At 38.6% G+C, this 17,876-nt stretch overlaps 1 protein-coding gene and 1 long non-coding RNA gene across 2 annotated transcripts in view; one reads left to right on the top strand and one right to left on the bottom strand.

Moving 5' to 3' along the window:
- Window positions 1–4,365, top strand: part of kcnq1.2 (potassium voltage-gated channel, KQT-like subfamily, member 1.2) — a 567,343-nt gene extending 562,978 nt beyond the window's left edge. Inside the window, exon 18 of the mRNA XM_072552112.1 lies at window positions 3,235–4,365. Within this exon, the coding sequence (XP_072408213.1) occupies window positions 3,235–3,390 (156 nt within the window). The 3' untranslated portion in view covers window positions 3,391–4,365. The remainder of the gene's footprint in view (window positions 1–3,234) is intronic.
- A 7,303-nt stretch (window positions 4,366–11,668) lies between these two features.
- LOC140457795 (uncharacterized) lies at window positions 11,669–13,278 on the bottom strand. The gene is made up of 2 exons (XR_011953363.1): window positions 12,845–13,278; window positions 11,669–12,543 (listed from the first exon to the last, which is right to left on the bottom strand). It is a non-coding gene; the product is annotated as an uncharacterized lncRNA (long non-coding RNA).
- Window positions 13,279–17,876: the final 4,598 nt, after the last annotated feature.

Genomic DNA, 17,876 nt, shown 5'->3' on the forward strand with positions numbered 1-17,876 from the left:
ACTGAGAGATACAAGAAATGGTTTTCACAAAAAGATTATTAGAATATTGGTGTCTGGGTTTCTGTGGGGTTTTGATGACTATCTCATAACCTTGGCAATAGACTGCAGAACTTCCAGGAGAAACTGAATTAATAGCTTGCAATTTCTCTCCATTAAAATTAGAATAGATCATCAGAAAACTGAAATTCTGTCTCTGCATGTTTCATAGGTGGCTATTGAAGAAAAAATATTACATAATTTAACTGGGACTGTTACTCTATTTGAAAAGTAGAATATAAAAGCACACAAGGAAAGGGCAAGGTATTTACAGTGGGTTAGATCCATCAAAGAGTTTACATAGCAAAGGCATAATGCACTGAATACCTGTCATTACTGTTGTAAATTTTAATTCTGGAGAAGACAGGGTACAACTACAATTGCTGCTGCTCTGGGATCCATACTTTCATGCTGCAGGTTACATTATAGAGTGCTGGAAGCAAGACAAAGCCAATTGCACATATTCACTCACAACCTGTTGTTTTTTAGTCCCAACCATGATATTCATTTCCCAGATATAAGAGGAGGCCAATACAGGTTTGCAATGAAATGCCCTCAATTGTCACCTGTACAGACAGCAGAGAATTTTATAGGAACAGGAGTAGGGCACTAAGTCTCTTGAGCCTGTTCCACTATTCAATAAGATCATGACTGATCTGTGATCTAACTCCATTTTTCTGCCTTTGGCCCATACCCCTTAATACTGTTGCTTAACAAAAATGTATCTATCTCGGACGTAAAGTTAATACTGATCCAGCATCCACTACCATTTGTGGAAGAAAGCTCCAAACTTCAACCACCCTTTGTATGTAGATGTGTTTCCTAACATCTCTCCTAAATGATCTATCCCTAATTCTCAGACAATGCCCCCTGGATTTAGTATTTACGACCAGTAGAAATAGTTTATCTACCCTGTCTTTTCCTGTTAAAATCTTAAAGACTTTGATCAGATCACTCGTTAACCTTCTAAATTTGAGACAAAACAGGTCTAATTTGTATAATCATTCCACATAACTTCATCCCTGAAGTCCAAGTATCATTCTTGTAAATCTACTTTATATTCCCTGCAGGGCCAGTACATCTTTCCTTAGCTGTGATGCTCAGATCTGCTCACAGTACTCTATGTGATGTCTAACCAGGGTTTGATATCGCTGTAGCATAATTTCTGCACCATATACTCCAGTCCTCTAGATATAAAGACCAGCATTACTTTAGCCAATTATTTTCTGCCTTACTATGGTCAGAAAAATAACTATAGCAGCTATTTGTATTTATTTGTGGCAGTGCAGATATAGAAAGTGACGAATTGCGAAAATGTTTCTGAAAGCTGATTCTACATCAGAATGTAAGTAATATATTCCTGGATGAATAGCTTCACGAAACGTCATGCACAAAGAAACAGAATAATATTACATTAAGGATAATGAGCTGTATTACTGTAAAACCTATTCATGATGCAAAATCACAGTAGCTAACAGCAAAAAGGAGATCTTTTAGCACATTAGATCAGTGCCAGCACTTTGCCAAGTAAAATCAATTTGATAACCACTGATGTAGTCTCTCTCAAACTGTTACCCATGGCAAAGCATTGCAGCATCTCTGCATGAAGGAGATTTTCCTAACATTTATAATCACTCTGCATACATGCTGGGAATTTCTTTGATTCCCTTAAAGAAATTGGACAGAAAATCTTGGGTTTTTTTTTGAAAGTTTATTCATGGGATACAGGCTTTCCTGGCTTGCCTTTTATTGCATATCCCCAAGTGCCTTGAGAAGTCGATTGTGAGCTGCTTTTTGGAACTGTTGCAGTTCATTTGTTCTTGGCAAACCCACAATTCTGTAAGAGTTCCAGGATCTTGACCCAGCAACATTAACAAGTGGCAATATATTTCCAAGTCAAAATGGTGAATGACTTGGATGGGAACATGCAAGTGGGGGTGTTACCATGTTTTGTCCTTGTCCTTTTAGACAGTAGTGATTATGAGATTGAAAGGCGCTGTTGAAGGATCGTTGGTGATTTTCACTGTCCATCTTGTAGCTAATACACACTGCTGCTACTGAGCGTCAGTGGTGAGGGGAGTAGATGTGGTCCCAATCAAGTGAACTGCTTTGTTCTGGATGGTGTCAAAGTTCTAGAAGCTTGTTAGAGCTGCACACATCCAGCCAAGTGGGTAGAATTCCATCACACACCAGACTTGTGCCTTGTAGATGCTGAACAGGCTTTAGACAGTCAGGAGGTAGGTTACTCATTGCAAGATTCCTAACTTCTGACCCATAGTACTTATGTGGCTATCCTGTTCAACTTCTTGTCAATGGTAACTCCCAGGATGCTGATAGTTGGGGAGTCAGTGATAGCAATGCCATTGAATGTCAAGGAGCGATGGTTACAAATCTCTTTTTGGACATGGTCATTGTCCACCACTTGTGTGACACAAAATGCTTCTGGCCACTTGTCAGCCCATACCTGGATATTGTACAAGTCTTGCTACATATGATTCTAAACCACTTTTGTCTCTTGAGGAGTCACAAAAGATATCATGTAATCATCAGCAAATATCCCACTTCTTCCCTTATGACAGAAGAAAGGTCATTGATGATACAACTGGTGTTATTTTTCTGTCATGTTGTAAATTTAGAAGTCTATTCCTGTTAGGGTTTGCAATGTTGGTCTTTCTTGAAGAAAATAAAAAAGAACATTTACCAGAATGCACATTTTCCCAACCTTGGAACGCTAAGATGACTTTTAACTTTCCTAGATTTGTTTCAAAGATATTTTAAAATTATTTTTTCACAGCATCCCTTGCAAATATTCTAACTAAATGAAAAGCGTGGTTTTCTATAAAATATTGGATAATATATTTTATAAATCTACTTATTCATTGTAGGTGGACAAAGTCATCTGTGTAGTCATAAATTACATTTAATTCACTGAGTTCTATCTGGACCATTTTCCATTAATCATTGGTCTTCTCTTCAATAAGTACATTGCAAAACATCTTTTTATAAACTGATTCTTATCTTGGTATTCTACAAATTGTGATCAAAAGTTCCCATTTGCAATGTGTTAAACATAATGAAAGAGAAAAAGAATAGCGGTTGGAGGTTTGTGAATACAGCAGGAGAAAAAGTCAGTCATCTTGTAAATGCAGTAATAAAAAGGTGAGGGTGAAGCTGATGAACTCATGTTTTTGTTGACAGATCACACAAATAGACCAGAAACTAGATGACGTCCTGAGCATTCTTAAAGATCATCAAACCATACGTCAGCTACAACATTCTTCAGGGTCTACATCGCCAACAACCAAACACCTTGTCTCCACTTCAGAAGTACCTGCAGTAAACTCAAAAGTATGAGGCCACAAACGTAGCATTTTTAAACTGTAAACATCTGAACTAGTCAATGCTTCAAGTGAAAATCATAAGATAATGTTGGACATTCTTTTCCTTCAAAATAAATGTGGAATGTACTGCTTTTAAAAAATGTATGTCTTCTCTGTAAACATAATCTTTTTTGTAAAACTGTCTGCATCTACTATAATATAGCTAGTGCTCATCTTGTCCCCGAACCTTATTAACTTAGCAATTTTAAGACTTTTAATGGTCTGATCATGGTACTGAGAAGAACCAAAAGAAGGTTCAGCTCCTCCACAGTGTTCAACAATAACAGCATATTGGCATGGTCACAATATCCAAGGCATTTGCTGGCCAAAACATTTGTCCTTGTTCAATCTAAGGAGTGGACATGCAGCAAGAAAAATAGCAGAGGGAGCAAAAGGGATAAATGATCAAGACAAATCCCTCAAAATAAGATTTGTTACTAATTTTAAACTCTTGACTTTAGAGCTGTGAAAACTTGGGACAGTACAAGGTAGGCAAATTAAGACAATGAGCAAAATATAGATAGAAATAACAATATAAACCTGAATACAATTATATTTGTATTAAGCTATTTTGACAGAAAAGATAATTTCATCTTTGTTTATTTGTTTCTCTGAATGAGAAATTTTAACTTGAAATGAGTAATGTCTTATGGTTGCATAATTCATCAAGATACTTGAATTCATTCAGAATTCATTGTTATAATTTGCAGTATCATCAGAACAGAGTCCTTCTGTTATGGGGAAGAGTTATCATTATTTAACTGCATTGATAACGACATCAAAAATTATGTCAAGCTCAGAGATGGGAGTTGTCACAAGATGATTACAATAAGAATACTTAAAACAGCTTTGCTCCAATGTAGTATATTATGTATATTGCATAGAATTATATTATGCCGATTTAATGAAGATCTCAAGATTCAAATTTGAGAAACCGTAGAAGTTTGAGAAAAAAGGAAATGTTCATCTTTGTAGATTAATAAAATTCTAGATTGTCACAAAGTGCATTGCAAATATGAAAATAAACAATTCATGAAATTTACTCGAAAGCATGTGTTTTTTTTATATAATTTAGTAATATTGTTTTCGAAGTGATGAAATAGTAACCAAAGCTCTCCAAATCAACATTACTTTTTTCCAAAATGTTTGTTTTGATGGAAATCATTTGATGTCTGACAGAATTTGACTTTCTGGGTGCTTTGAATAGAATTTTTGTCCACAAAATTAAATAAGGCAAGAAACAAAATTGAAGGTTGCAATGTGTGCACAGCCCACACTCACTGCTTCACATGGAGGAAACATGGCAACTTTGTGCAGCCTATTCATTTACATGATTACGTTTTGCAGCCAGCACTTGACAAGTATTGTTGAATGACAGGACAGAATGGAAAGTGTTGCTGCAACTGTACATGACTTTAGTGAGACAGCACTTGGAGTATTGCTTAGAATTTTGGTCCCCTTATCTGAGAAATTATATAATTGCATTGCAGACAGTTCAGACAAGGTTCACTCGATTGATTCCAGAGATGAAAGGTTTCAGAGATTGAGCATTTTATGCTTTTACTTTCAGGAATTTAGAAGAATGAGATGAGATCTAAATTTTTCTTTAATTTATTCATTTTTGTACAATATGGGCGTCATTTGCTGGCCAGCAGTTATTGCCCGTCCCTAGTTGCCCTTGAGAAGGTGGTGGTGAGCTGCTTTTTTGAACATCTGCAGTCCACTTGTAGTGGGTTGACCCACAATGCCATCCGGGAGAGATTTCCAGGGTTTGGGCTCAGCAACAGTGAAGGAATGGTGATATACAGTTTTTCCAATTCAAGATGGTGAGTGGCTCGGAGGGGTACTTGACAGAGGTGGTGTTCCCATATGCCTGCTGCCCTTGTCCTTCTACATGGAAGTGGTCATGGGTTTGGAAGGTGCTGCCTGAGGATCTTTAGGGAATTTCTGCAGTATGTCTTGCAGATAATACATACTGCTGCTACTGAGTGTCAATGATAGAGGGAGTGGATGCAGTGCCAATCAAGCAGGCTGGTTTATCCTGGATGGTGTTAAGCTTCTTGAGTGTTGTTGGGGCTGCACTCATCCAGATAGTGGGAAGTATTCCATCACACTCTTGATTTATGCCTTGTAGATGGTGGATAGACTCTCAGGAATCAGGAGGGGAGTTACTCACCGCAGTATTCTTAGCCTCTGACCTGCTCTTGTAGCCACTGCGTTTATGTAGTTAAATTCTAATTGGGTTTCTGATCAATGATAACTCCCAGGATGTTGATAGTGCGGGATTCAGTGATGGTAACACTATTGAATGTCAAGAGGTGGTGATTAGATTGTCTCTTATTGGTGATCGTCATAAGCTGGCATTTGTCTGGCATAAATGCTACTTTGCACTTGTCAGCCCAAGCCTGAATATCGTCCATATCTTATTGTGTTTGGACATGGACTGCTACGGACTGCTTGGACACAGACTAAATGAGTTATATGAGATGCTGTATGAGGGATTGATAAAATAGAGAGGATGTTTCTTCAAGTACCTTTTCGGGCAGTCATAAAAGATGCAAAACCTGCCACCATGCCACCCCCGCCACGTCCATCCAGGGCCCCAAACAGTCCTTTCAGGTGAGACAGAGGTTCACCTGCCTCTCCTCCAACCTAGTTTACTGTATCCAGTGGTCCCAATGTGGTCTGTGAGACTAAACATAAATTCAGGGCACATTTCACTGAGCACCTCAGCTGGGCCCGCAGGGACCAATCTGACCCAGTCACTGTGCATTTTAATTCCCCTTCCCATTCCCTTTCTGGCATAACCATCCTCAGCCTCCTCCACTGTCACAGTGAATAAGACTGCAAATTGGAGGAACAGCACCTTATCTTCTGCCTGGGCAACCTACAGCCCAGATGACTCAACATTGAGTTCTCCAATTTTAAATAACCTCCCTCCCCGTTCTCTGATTCCACAGGTGAGTTACAATATCTTTAATCAGATTGGATGAGATTACATTAAAACGTGAACCAAAGTCATCCAACTCCATTTTAATTTAGTTCCTTCCTCTTTCTCTATCCTCCCCAATATTTGTTATTATTACAGTAGCCCTGAAGGTGTTTGATAAATGGCTCTTGTGAAGCTGTGTTAGTGCTCCTACTTATGGGCTAAAAGGTCTGGATTCAAGTGCCCCCTGCCCTGTTGATATATTACGTCTTGATGCGGTCTCCTCTACATTGGGAGATTGGACGCCTCTTCGCAGAGCACTTTAGGGAACATCTCCGGGACACCCGCATCAATCAATCCCATCGCCCCGTGGCCCAACATTTCAACTCCCCCTCCCACTCTGCTGAGGACATGCAGGTCCTGTGCCTCCTCCACCGCCGCTCTCCCACCACCCGATGCCTGGAGGAAGAACGCCTCATCTTCCACCTCGGAACCCTTCAACCCCAGGGCATCAATGTAGACTTCAGTTTCCTCATTTCCCCTCCTCCCACCTTACCCCAGTTCCAACCTTCCAGCTCAGCCCTGTCCTCATGCCCTGTCCTACCTGCCAATCTCCCTTCCCATCTATCCACTCCACCCTCCCCTCAGACCTATCACCTCCATCCCCATCCCCATTCACCTATTGTACTCTTTGCTACCTTCTCCCCAGCCCCCCATTTATCTCTCCACCCTGGAGGCTCCCTGCCTCCATTCTTGATGAAGGGCTTTTGCCCGAAACATCGATTTTCCTGCTCCTCAGATGCTACCTGACCTGGTGTGCTTTTCCAGCACCACTCTAATTTAAACCCTGGTTTCTAACATCTGCAGTCCTCACTTTTGCCTATGTTTTACAATATGTCTAAGCACATTGATTAAGATGTGGATTCTTCCCTGGTGGGGAGTTGGCTTCTGGAGAGTGAAAGGATTTAGAAAGTAAAAATGGACACATGTTTGTGTGAAACTATAATTTTTTTAAAAAAAAAGAACCAAAACCTTAAATGCTTCTGCATTACTGCAGTCTTGTCCCTCTCATGTTCACATCCCACCTGCTCCAGAGGTGTGTCACCGCTTGTCTGAACAGGTTGATTGAAAACTTTACCACAAAGTCTTCATCAACTTGAGTAACAGTAAGAGCCTCCAAACATTTATACAAACTTATACTACTAGGCATTAACCTGAAAGTGGTTGATGACTTCTTCAAGTTGTGCATACAAGATGTTCTTCCTGGTGCTGGACACTTGTTCAGTTATACAAGCTTAAGGGAGGTTGTTACCTGGATCTTTGTAATTGAAAAGGGCACAGCTGATGAATCCACATTTCAGGATCAACGTTCTCCCTGGTGGTACTAGAAAGTTTCATTTATCACAAGCTTAATTAGATACTTTGAAGAGATCGCCAAGCTTTTATTTTTATAGGAAGAAGGTAGCAGCTTGTGCAGTATTTTGATTCCTTGATACAAATTAAAATTTCAACATTAAAATAAAATTGAATCCAGCTTCCTGCTAGATTAAAGGGAAAAATTATGTATTGTGTAGCATAGAATATCGTCTCCCTGAAGGGAACCTCCATCTATTTTGCACACACCATCCAAAATATAGATTTAATCTCCATTACCAGTCTTGATCGATGTATTTAGTATAAGCTTGCCTTATTAATATTAATGTTGCACATATTATTAAGTAATAAAGTTTGCATTAATATCAAAGATGCAAAGTGTGGAAAAAAATGGTAGCAAAGTATATGAAACCCTTCATGATGAACAAGTAGACATAATTCTCCACTCGGTCTCTGAGGTTTTACAAAAAGAGATGAAACATAATAATCAGTGTAACATTATAGATAGTCTGAAACTATTACAAAACTGTTTCTCAACTGAAATACAAAACAAATCTAGTCACGAGTCATAATGCTAATCCTATCACTGTTTGCAGTTTTCATAGTCCAACTTTCCTGACGTTCATTCACATTAAAACTAACTGAGATGTATTCCCTTATCAAACTGTATAAGTAAGTGGTGGTGAATGCATATTTGTATCTCATTTATATTTTAAACAAATTTAAATATTAATTCAGTATGGTTTACATCAATTAGTTAAAACATATGTACATATATAATTTATAAGAAATTCTTATCCGGCACAGGCCCAAAAGTGCATTCTCTAAAACATTGTAGCTGCTAGGATATCAAGCAACCAGTTTTGCTTTTAGTATGGGTATACAAATGGACCTGCGATTTTCTGTTCTGTAATTTTCATTGACTTTGTTACAGTTGATTCAGTTAATATTACATTTGCTGACCTTTAACTCCAGAGCAACTCACTTTGGTAATAGAAGTCCACTCCCAAACAAAGATTAATCATTCTTGGGGTCCTGGGCAGCTCTGTACTCCCAGCACAATAACTTGCCCCAAACTCTCTGCTGCCTCCTAACCTTTTAATGTATAAACATGTAGTGAAATGTATCAACAAATGAGTAGAAAGTGTATGTTTTGCATTAATAATGAAGCAAAATCATATCACAATACATTACACCTTACTGAAACTGTTTCACAGGTTGCAAACAGTCTTTTAGTGTTGTTGTCAGTTTACCAAGGGTCCTACATTTAGAGTTCTGAGCATGAACCCCACCAAGCTATGTGTAAATACTCAGCTACTTGTAAAGAGGTGATCTGAAAACTTTTGATCCAAATAAAAACATTGGCTGTCCCATCAATTCAGGTTTGATAGAGGATAATTGCACTCCACAAACATTGACCAGTTGGTTTTCTCCCATTAACTCCATGAGTAAACTCACCATGTTTTATGAATCTGAGTATACTGACCAGTAAGGTTCCCAGCTCAATCCTTGGTCTGTACTAAGTCAGCTAACATCATGCAGGGCTGCTATGAGCAGGCTCCAAGTACATCAGTAGCTGTGGGTATTTGTTAAATGGGAGCAAAATCATACAAAATTCCTGCTTATGACAATTTTTAGGTGGTCTTTCTTGAAACTATGATAGGTTTAGCAGTGACTATCTGTCCTCCATCTTTACTCTACCAGCATAATGTACTGATTTCCATGCACCCAGTTCACAGATCAGTCTGGCTACTGTGTGTAGTGATTGTAACACGGTCAACCAGGTAGACATCATAAAATATGTTTTCCCTTATTGGGGCTGTTAACTTGGTCCAGTCAGGGAGCTCTGGCTGACAGGTATAAACAGAAGTGTCATAATTTATGTTCATTCGAAAAGCTGGTTCTGAGGAAGCTGGATCAGTGTCAATAACTCGTCACATGTGAAAAGGGTGACTTCATGATGGGATATCAACCTCGATGGCATTATTTCATTCTGGAGCTACGGTAACTCCCTGAACTGTGTTTCAGCGTGATTTTGCACCAACAGGACAAAATGCTTTATAAAGCCCCAACACGTTGTTCATCTCATACACCAGATAATAGATCTTGCGAATTAGGGATGACACTGGCTGACAGATCACCTTCAGTTTAACTATTTGCATTTTTCAAATTATTCCAAACAAATTCTTCCCTTTCCCTTTAGCACCTTATTGACAAATATAATCCCTACTTTATACCTCATTTTTTCCTGCCATCCAGGCTCAAATATCTCTGCCAGGTGGAACCATATGTACTTATATTCTTTCAGTTTAGTATGCTGTGTTGATTGTTCATGATGTAGTCACTATGGCATTGTAAGTATAAAACACACTGCTTGTTTTTTTTTCCAATTTGTGGAATACCTCCATTCAGTTTCAGAGCATGAGCCCAGGTTTCTGGTTGCCTCTCATATTAATTCTCTGGCCTTAGCATCCTACACAGGGCCAATGGCATGGTGACACCATGGTTAGCACTGCTACCTCACAGCACCAGGGAATTCCACCTTTGGGTGGCCATCTGCATGAAGTTTGCACATTCTCCCACTGTCTGCATGGGTTTATTCTGGGTGCTTCTCACGGTCCAAAGTCGTGTAGATTAAGTGGATTGGCCTGCTAAATTGCCCATAGTGTGCAGGATGTCTAGGTTAGGTTAGGATTAGCCATGGGAAATGCAGGATTACTGGGATAGGTTAAGGAGTTTGTCTGGTTGGCATGTTCTTCAGAAGGTCAGTGTGGACTTGATGAGCTGAGTGGCCTGTTTCCACACTGTACGGTTTCTATGGTTCTATGCACTTGAAGAACTGTATCTCATCTTTTGAGCTGACGCTTTATGGCCTTCTAGACTCAACAATGTTTAAAAATTTCAGATCATTACCTGTTCTCATTTTTGTTAGATGACAATACTGTGTTGATTCTGTTTTTCACAATTTTGCATCCTCTAGCTCATTGGTTGGTTCTTTGTCATCTCCCTTTGCTTTGTATTATTTTGTTTTTGTGATTTAATCCTCCTGCCTTCTGCCTTTCACAGACCTTCCCTTTTTTAGTGCCCTCATTCATTCTCCTACTGCCACCCAGCCTTTCTCTGTCTCTGTACTTGCTTAAAACCGCTTATGTTTCTAACTTCTCCCAAGTCTGGCAAAAGGCCACCAACCTGAAATGTTAACTCAGTATCTCACAATATATCTGACTTTGCAAATCATGGTTGAATCCTCCTGCCTAAGAGTCAAGTGGTATGGTGGGTAGGCACAAAAGTAGAGTTGAGCCAACAACTAGATCAGCTACAATCTTATTGAATGCAGTAGACTCAATGGGCTAAATGGCCCACTCCCATGATCCTATAACTTCTATCCTAATCCAGACTTTGTCTTTGATCACTCTCATTCCCTGAATTTCAACTCCATCTTTCTACATCTTGCTTTAAAACTGTTACACCACTAACTTTTTCCAATTCTAGCCATAGATCATTAACACAAATGTTAACTCTCTCTCTCTTGCTCTCCACAGATGCTATCTGACCTGCTAAGCATTTATTTTAACATTTCCTGCTTTAATTTCAGATTTTCAGCATTCACAACATTTTGTACTTTTGCTTTCTTTCTCAACCAAATTACAGTTTGATCATTTTCCTATCAAATTAGTACAGGATATGATATATTGTCAATGCCTTCACTGTTCACAAACTATAATCAAAAATATATTTCATTGGCAGAGTTTGAAAGTTAATATGTGAATTAATAAATGATATTCTATATGAATTTGTGAGATATTAACTGTTAACATAATCGATTCATTCTCTCATTTCCCTTGCTGCTTCCCATATTTACAGTGTTTGGTAACAATATCTATCGATTATCACCTAATGAAAAGAAAGATCTGTGTTTATACAATCCGATTTATGACAACCAATGGAATATTTTTGAAGGATGGTCCCCAGTTTAATGCAGAAATTGCAGCAGCCTATTTGCACACAACAAATACATAATAACAGCAATGTGATATATGGTCAGACAATTTGTTTTTTATGTTGATTGATGGATAAATATTGGTCAGGACATCAAGATAACTTTCCTGTTCTCTTTGAAATAAAGTCATGAAGTATTTTTCATTCACTTGAGAAGATGAAGCAGGTCTCAGAGTAACGTTTCATCTAAAAGACAGTGACTCCAATATTGCAGCACTCTCTGAGTACTATACTAGATTGTCAGCCTTAGATTGTGTGCTCAGTATGAATAATAGCGAAGCACATCAGTAGTCACAAATGAGTTAATGTAAAATGCAAACTTAGTTAAGGCAGAGCAAGCTAGATCTTGTAATACCCTCTTGCTATGATCATCATATGATATTTTGTTGTGCTTAATATAACTAGTCCTGTTTACACACACACTTTTATAACAGCCATCAGAAAAAAAACTTTATATGTATGGCTGTAATCCACATTAAAGTGAACTTCAAAGTCCTTTTGATCTTTGAACATTCTATTATGAGCTAATATTAGGTCGACAGGTGCTACAGTATATCAAAGTACTGTACATAGAATCAGTTAAGTGCAAACCATTTAAAAAGACCAAAGATTACGAAATACAAGAACTATACAGATACAGCTCTTTGCCAAATGCTGGCTATCTTCTGTAAGAAAATCTAACGGAAATCTATTTATGTCTGTACGTGAACCTTGATTTCAAGAAGGCTTTCCATTCCATTCTTCACTGGCAGCACGTCATAAGACAGCACCGCATCCCGGAATGATATATTAACATCTTCACCGCCTCTACCGAATCTCCAGCTTCTGTGACAAGACCAACAAAAGCACTATGAGCTCCTTCAGTACCGTCACAGCAGTAGATAGAAGAAGGCCGCATACTCTCCTCACTTCTGTCTAACAGTGTTTGCGAACTATCTTATTTCTTCCTTAGCATTCCACATTTTGTTTTATTTACAACTGAAGATAAATTACCGACATGTTACATTAGTTAAAAATAAGCTACTTTGAGGTATCTGCAAAAGCGTTCAATTCTTAGTAAAACCCAGGGAGCTAAGCTGAACATATAAATTACAAATTAGAATTTCTTTTAAAGGCTTGTCCTAACCTTGTCTATTGATCAATCGTTGGAAAGATCATCGAGCAAGACTGAAAAGCTCAATTCAAGGTTCATAACTAAATGAACCCTTCGGCTTTTATTTACTGTGCAATTTGCTTTACTATAACTATCTTTTTAAACGAGATGCGACTTCCAAGTGTGCATACGAGGCAACATTGGTCCAAATAAAAATCAACATTTCTTAATGTTAGGCACATGAATATGCGGATAACGCATTGCTGGCATCACGTACACTTGCTGAGAAGCTGAATTTTAGAAGCTTCGGGGATCTATCTGGTATGTGTTTTAAAACCTATGCAAAGTCTACTTTCGTATTTTCTTACACTCTGTAATGGAAGGGTATCTGATTTACTAATTATTTTGTTTTACGATCTGAGTATAACCTGTCGCAGTAACAACCCTTTTACAGTCATCCAGTGCGACGTTATTGAGCCAATCGAGATAAGGCAGTTTAGTTAAAACCTTACAGGCAATTGTTTGGTGTAACGTTAGCGACAAGACGAATGTAACATCGCTAGTGCTGATAGTCGATCGCCGTTTGTTTCAAACCAATATTTTGTTTGACACCGTTATAATTTCAGGCTTATCTTTCAACCTGACAAAACTGATGTTCTGTTTCTCGCCATCGATGTTTCTGCCTGACTTTGTGATCATATGCGATACTTGAAGCACAGACCGAAAAGACAGTTCATCATTTCTGTTTGCTACGTATCTGTGATCTGGATTTTGTGTCATACTACTTGATGCAATGCAATGCGCTACGATACAGAGAGAGGGCAATATTAGCAGTTATGAGTGAGAACAAGAAAAAAAAATCAAGTTGGAAAGATTCAGTAGCTGCAAGTTATTTTTGCACCGTTAGCCTTCCTTACACTCTAAACTTCAACTTTTCATTGTGTCACTAAGTGACATGAGCCTAGCTGTCAACTATCTTGATTAACGGCCATCATAATACATTTTTAAAAATCTGTTCTTGATTGTATTTCCTCATCATTAATGTCCACAGCAATCTGTTTTAGAATTGTAAAAAAAAATCAGATCCTTAAACTAAGACAATCTATTACTCAGCAACATAAATTCGAATTTGTCATAATTTCTATACACAGTATCATAACGTCACAATTCCATGTGACTGTTCCCGGATGCAAAGCTATTTCTGGCGTATGTCAATTCAAAGATAGCATAAATATTAGATGTCAGATTTTACCTTGCCTGACAATATCGGAACTATTATCTTGATGTATTATTCATAAATGAGTAGGAGCTAATTCATGAGAATGTACATTTGGAGTAAGACATTTTACTGCAGCACTGCAGTCATATGCCGAATAACAATCTATTAGTCTAGCAGCCACGTGGGGAATTAAAAGATATAATTTAAATGAAGTTCCAGCATTTGAGTCAGAAAGAATAACATGTGACAATCGGACCCAAACCACCTTGAGAGATCTTAATAAATTCTCTGAACAGTATGGGTTCAATATCATTATCTCACCTCTACACTATCCAAGAGGTTGCAGGTTTCGAACCAGACACATCCAGTCGAGAGAACTCTTTCAAATCGCTGACAAAGGAAAACCCAAACTTTATTTTCAGCCGTTTTTTCACCACTTAAGTTTGACATGAAATTGCCTGAAGAGCTGTTGAGTGGGGAAAAAAATAAAAGGCAACTCTGTCAAGAAAGGACTTTCTTGTCGCGATTCGGAGGAAGTCATACAGTCATAGTGTCATACTGCACAGAAACAGACCCTTCAGTCCAACTCGTCTTTGCCACCAGTTTCCCAAATTAAACTGGTCCCACTCGCTTGCTTTTGGCCCATGTCCCTCTAAAATATCCTGTTCATGTACCTGTCCCAAATGTCTTTTAAACATTAGAACTGTACCTGAATCTACCATTTTCTCTCGCAGTTTATTCCACTTATGTGTGAAAAAGTTGCCCCTTTAGGTTCCTTTTAAATCTTTCTCCACTTACCTCAAAAATATACACCCTAGTTTTGAACCCTAGTGAAAGACTTTTGCTATTCACCTTATGTTTTCCCCTCATAAAACTCATACAAACCCCTATTAGATCATCCCTCAACCTCCTATGCTCCAGTGAGAAAGGTCCCAACATATTCAGCTGCTCCTTATAACTCAAATACTCCAGTCCCAGTAACATTCTTCCAAATCTTTTCTGAACCCTCTGTAATTCAATAATATCCTTTCTGTAGCAGGTTGACCATAACTGTACACAGTACTCCAAAAGTGGCCTCACCGATGTCCTGTACAAGAACAACATGACGTCCCAATGTCTATACTCAATGAGCTGAGCAATAAAGGTAAGCATGCTAAAAGCCTTCTTAACCACTTGTCCACCTGTGATGCAACTTTCAAAGAAATATATACCTGAACCCTAGGTTTCTCTCTTCAACAACACCACCCAAGGTCCTACCATTAACTGTATGCTTTTGTTTGCTTAAAGTAAAATGGCAGCTCACTGATGCACAGGTCATAAGAGGTCAGCCTCTCCACAAGCTTGCCCAATATCTGACTGAGCTATTCTTGAACAAATTGTATAGCCAGGATCCAATCTGAAACTTATACCCAGCAAAAAATTGTTGGTGAAGCCAAGAACTCCAAGAGATGAGCAGCACAATGACACAGCGGTTAGCACTGCTGCTTCACAGTACAAGGGACCTGAGTTCAATTTCAGCCTTAGGTTACTGTCTTTGTGGAGTTTGCACATTCTTCCTGTGTTTGCATGGACTTCTGCCGGGTGTTCTGGTTCCGTCCCACAGTCTAAAGATGTGCAGTTTAGGTGGTATAGCCATGAGAAATGTGGTGTTATGGAGATAGACAGGGGGACTGGGTTTTGGTGGGATGCTCTTCAGAAGTTTGTGCAGTCTAGATGGGCTGAATGGCCTTATTCAGCACTGTACGATTCTATGATCCTAGGCCATATATTATTGGAGACTGAAACCACTAAGCAAGTGGTTTTGACCTACCGTTGGACTAGAGAAACAGAAAAAATAATGACACAATCAACAGCATCAATAATAAGCTGTGGGACATCAAAACTGTCACCAGCGAATTACATGACATTGGCAATTTCTACAATACGAGGAAGAACATATGCAACTTTGCCCTTGCAGTACACCAACGAACCACTGAGAGAGATGACTGCCAAATCAACTTAAGAAGGAAATCAGCAGGGCTAAAAGGGGATATAAGATACCTTTGGCAGATAAGTTTAAGAAGAATCCAAAGTGATTCTACTAGTACATTAAGGGCAAAAGAGCAACTAGGGAGAGAATGGGGCCCCCTTAAAGGTGAATGAGGATGTTTTTGTGTAGAAGAACATGAGATGGGTGAGATATTAAATGAATATTTCACACCTATATTTACTGTGTAGAAAGACATAGAAACGAGGGAACTTGAGGAAATAAATAGTGATATCTTAAAAACAGTCCTTTCCAAAGAAGGATCACTGGACCCAAAACATTAACTCTGATTTCACTCAACAGATGCTGCCTGACCTGTTGAGATTTTCCAGCAACTTCTGTTTTGTTTCAGATTTCTAGCAAATGTCATTCTTTTGGTTTTTTGTTAGGTGCAGGATTTTCACAATTAATGGCAGGACCTTGAGGAGTGTTGTTGAACAGAGAGACCTTGGGTTCAGGTACACAGTTCCTTGAAAGTGGAATCATAGGAAGACACATTGGTGAAGAAGGCATTTGGCATGTTTGCCTTCATTGGTCAGAGCACTGAGTATAAGAATGGGGATGTCATGTTGCGGCTGTACAGGACTTTGGTGAGGCTACTTTATTGCACACAGTTCTGGTCACCCTTTTAATTGGAAATGGTGCAGACAAAATGTACAAGGATGTTACTGGGACTGGAGGGTTTGAGTTTTTAGGAAGAGGCTGGATACACTGGGACTTTTTCCACTGGAGCATAGGAGGTTGAGGAGTCACCTTATAGTGGTTTATATAAGGTTTATGAGGAGCATAGATAAGTTGAACAGCAAATGTCTTTTCACTAGGGTGGAGAATTTCAAAACTAGAGGAAAGGAGAAAGATTTAAAAAGTACCTGAGGGGCAACTATTTTACACAAAGGCTGGTACATATATGGAAAGAACTGCCAGAGAAAGTGGTCAATGCAGGTTCAATTACAACATTTAAAAGCCTATTTGGATAGGCGTATGAATAGGAAAGGTTTGGAGGGATATGGGCCAAATACGGGCAAATGGTACTAGCTTAGTTTGGGAAATCTGGTCGGCATGGTCAAGTTGGACTGAAGAGTCTATCTCTGTGCTTGAAGATTCCATGACTCTGTGATACTATGTATGAACACACAACCTCCTACCATCTGAGCAATGCTGTGAGTAATATTTTTGGAAAAAAATCAACTGTAAAAGACTCTTCTGTTGTTCAGTTTAATTCTCAAGGCTTATTTAGTTTAAATAAAAACATGAATGATTGTACTAATAGTATTGATATTAAGTTTTTTTTTAACAAAGCAAGATATTGTATTGTTAGCCACAAAGATGTAGCACTTCATTACTATGAAAATGTACATGGGGTGCCACATTTACTGCCACACTACAGTCATTTGCTGGGTATCAGTCTATGAGCCACATGGAAAGTTGAAAAAAATGTGTTAAATGAAACTCCAGCATTTTAAGTCCAAATTATTATGGGAGTCAGAAGATATGACAACTGTGAAATTCCCCCCATGAGGTCCATTTCAAAGAATTTGTTTTTCTCTTCTGAGTAACTTTACCACATATAATCACCTTCTAAAAGTGTACATACTTCTGCTTTCTTAAGATAGCAATCGTTCACATCCCAATGATTGGAGGTTTGTGATCTTTGTGTATGAGTTTATAACAACTTGCATAGGTAGAAGTATAGTTCTCTATGCTTTATTTCATAATAGTTCAAAAGAGCACTGGGTTTGAACTTCTGTTAAAAAAAAATTACATATACCTATAAGGCACTTTGTACATCATAGTTGATAGGTTAAACTTGACAGACACGC

The sequence above is a fragment of the Chiloscyllium punctatum genome, chromosome 32 (assembly GCF_047496795.1).
Source record: "Chiloscyllium punctatum isolate Juve2018m chromosome 32, sChiPun1.3, whole genome shotgun sequence".
Taxonomy (NCBI): Eukaryota; Metazoa; Chordata; class Chondrichthyes; order Orectolobiformes; family Hemiscylliidae; genus Chiloscyllium; species Chiloscyllium punctatum.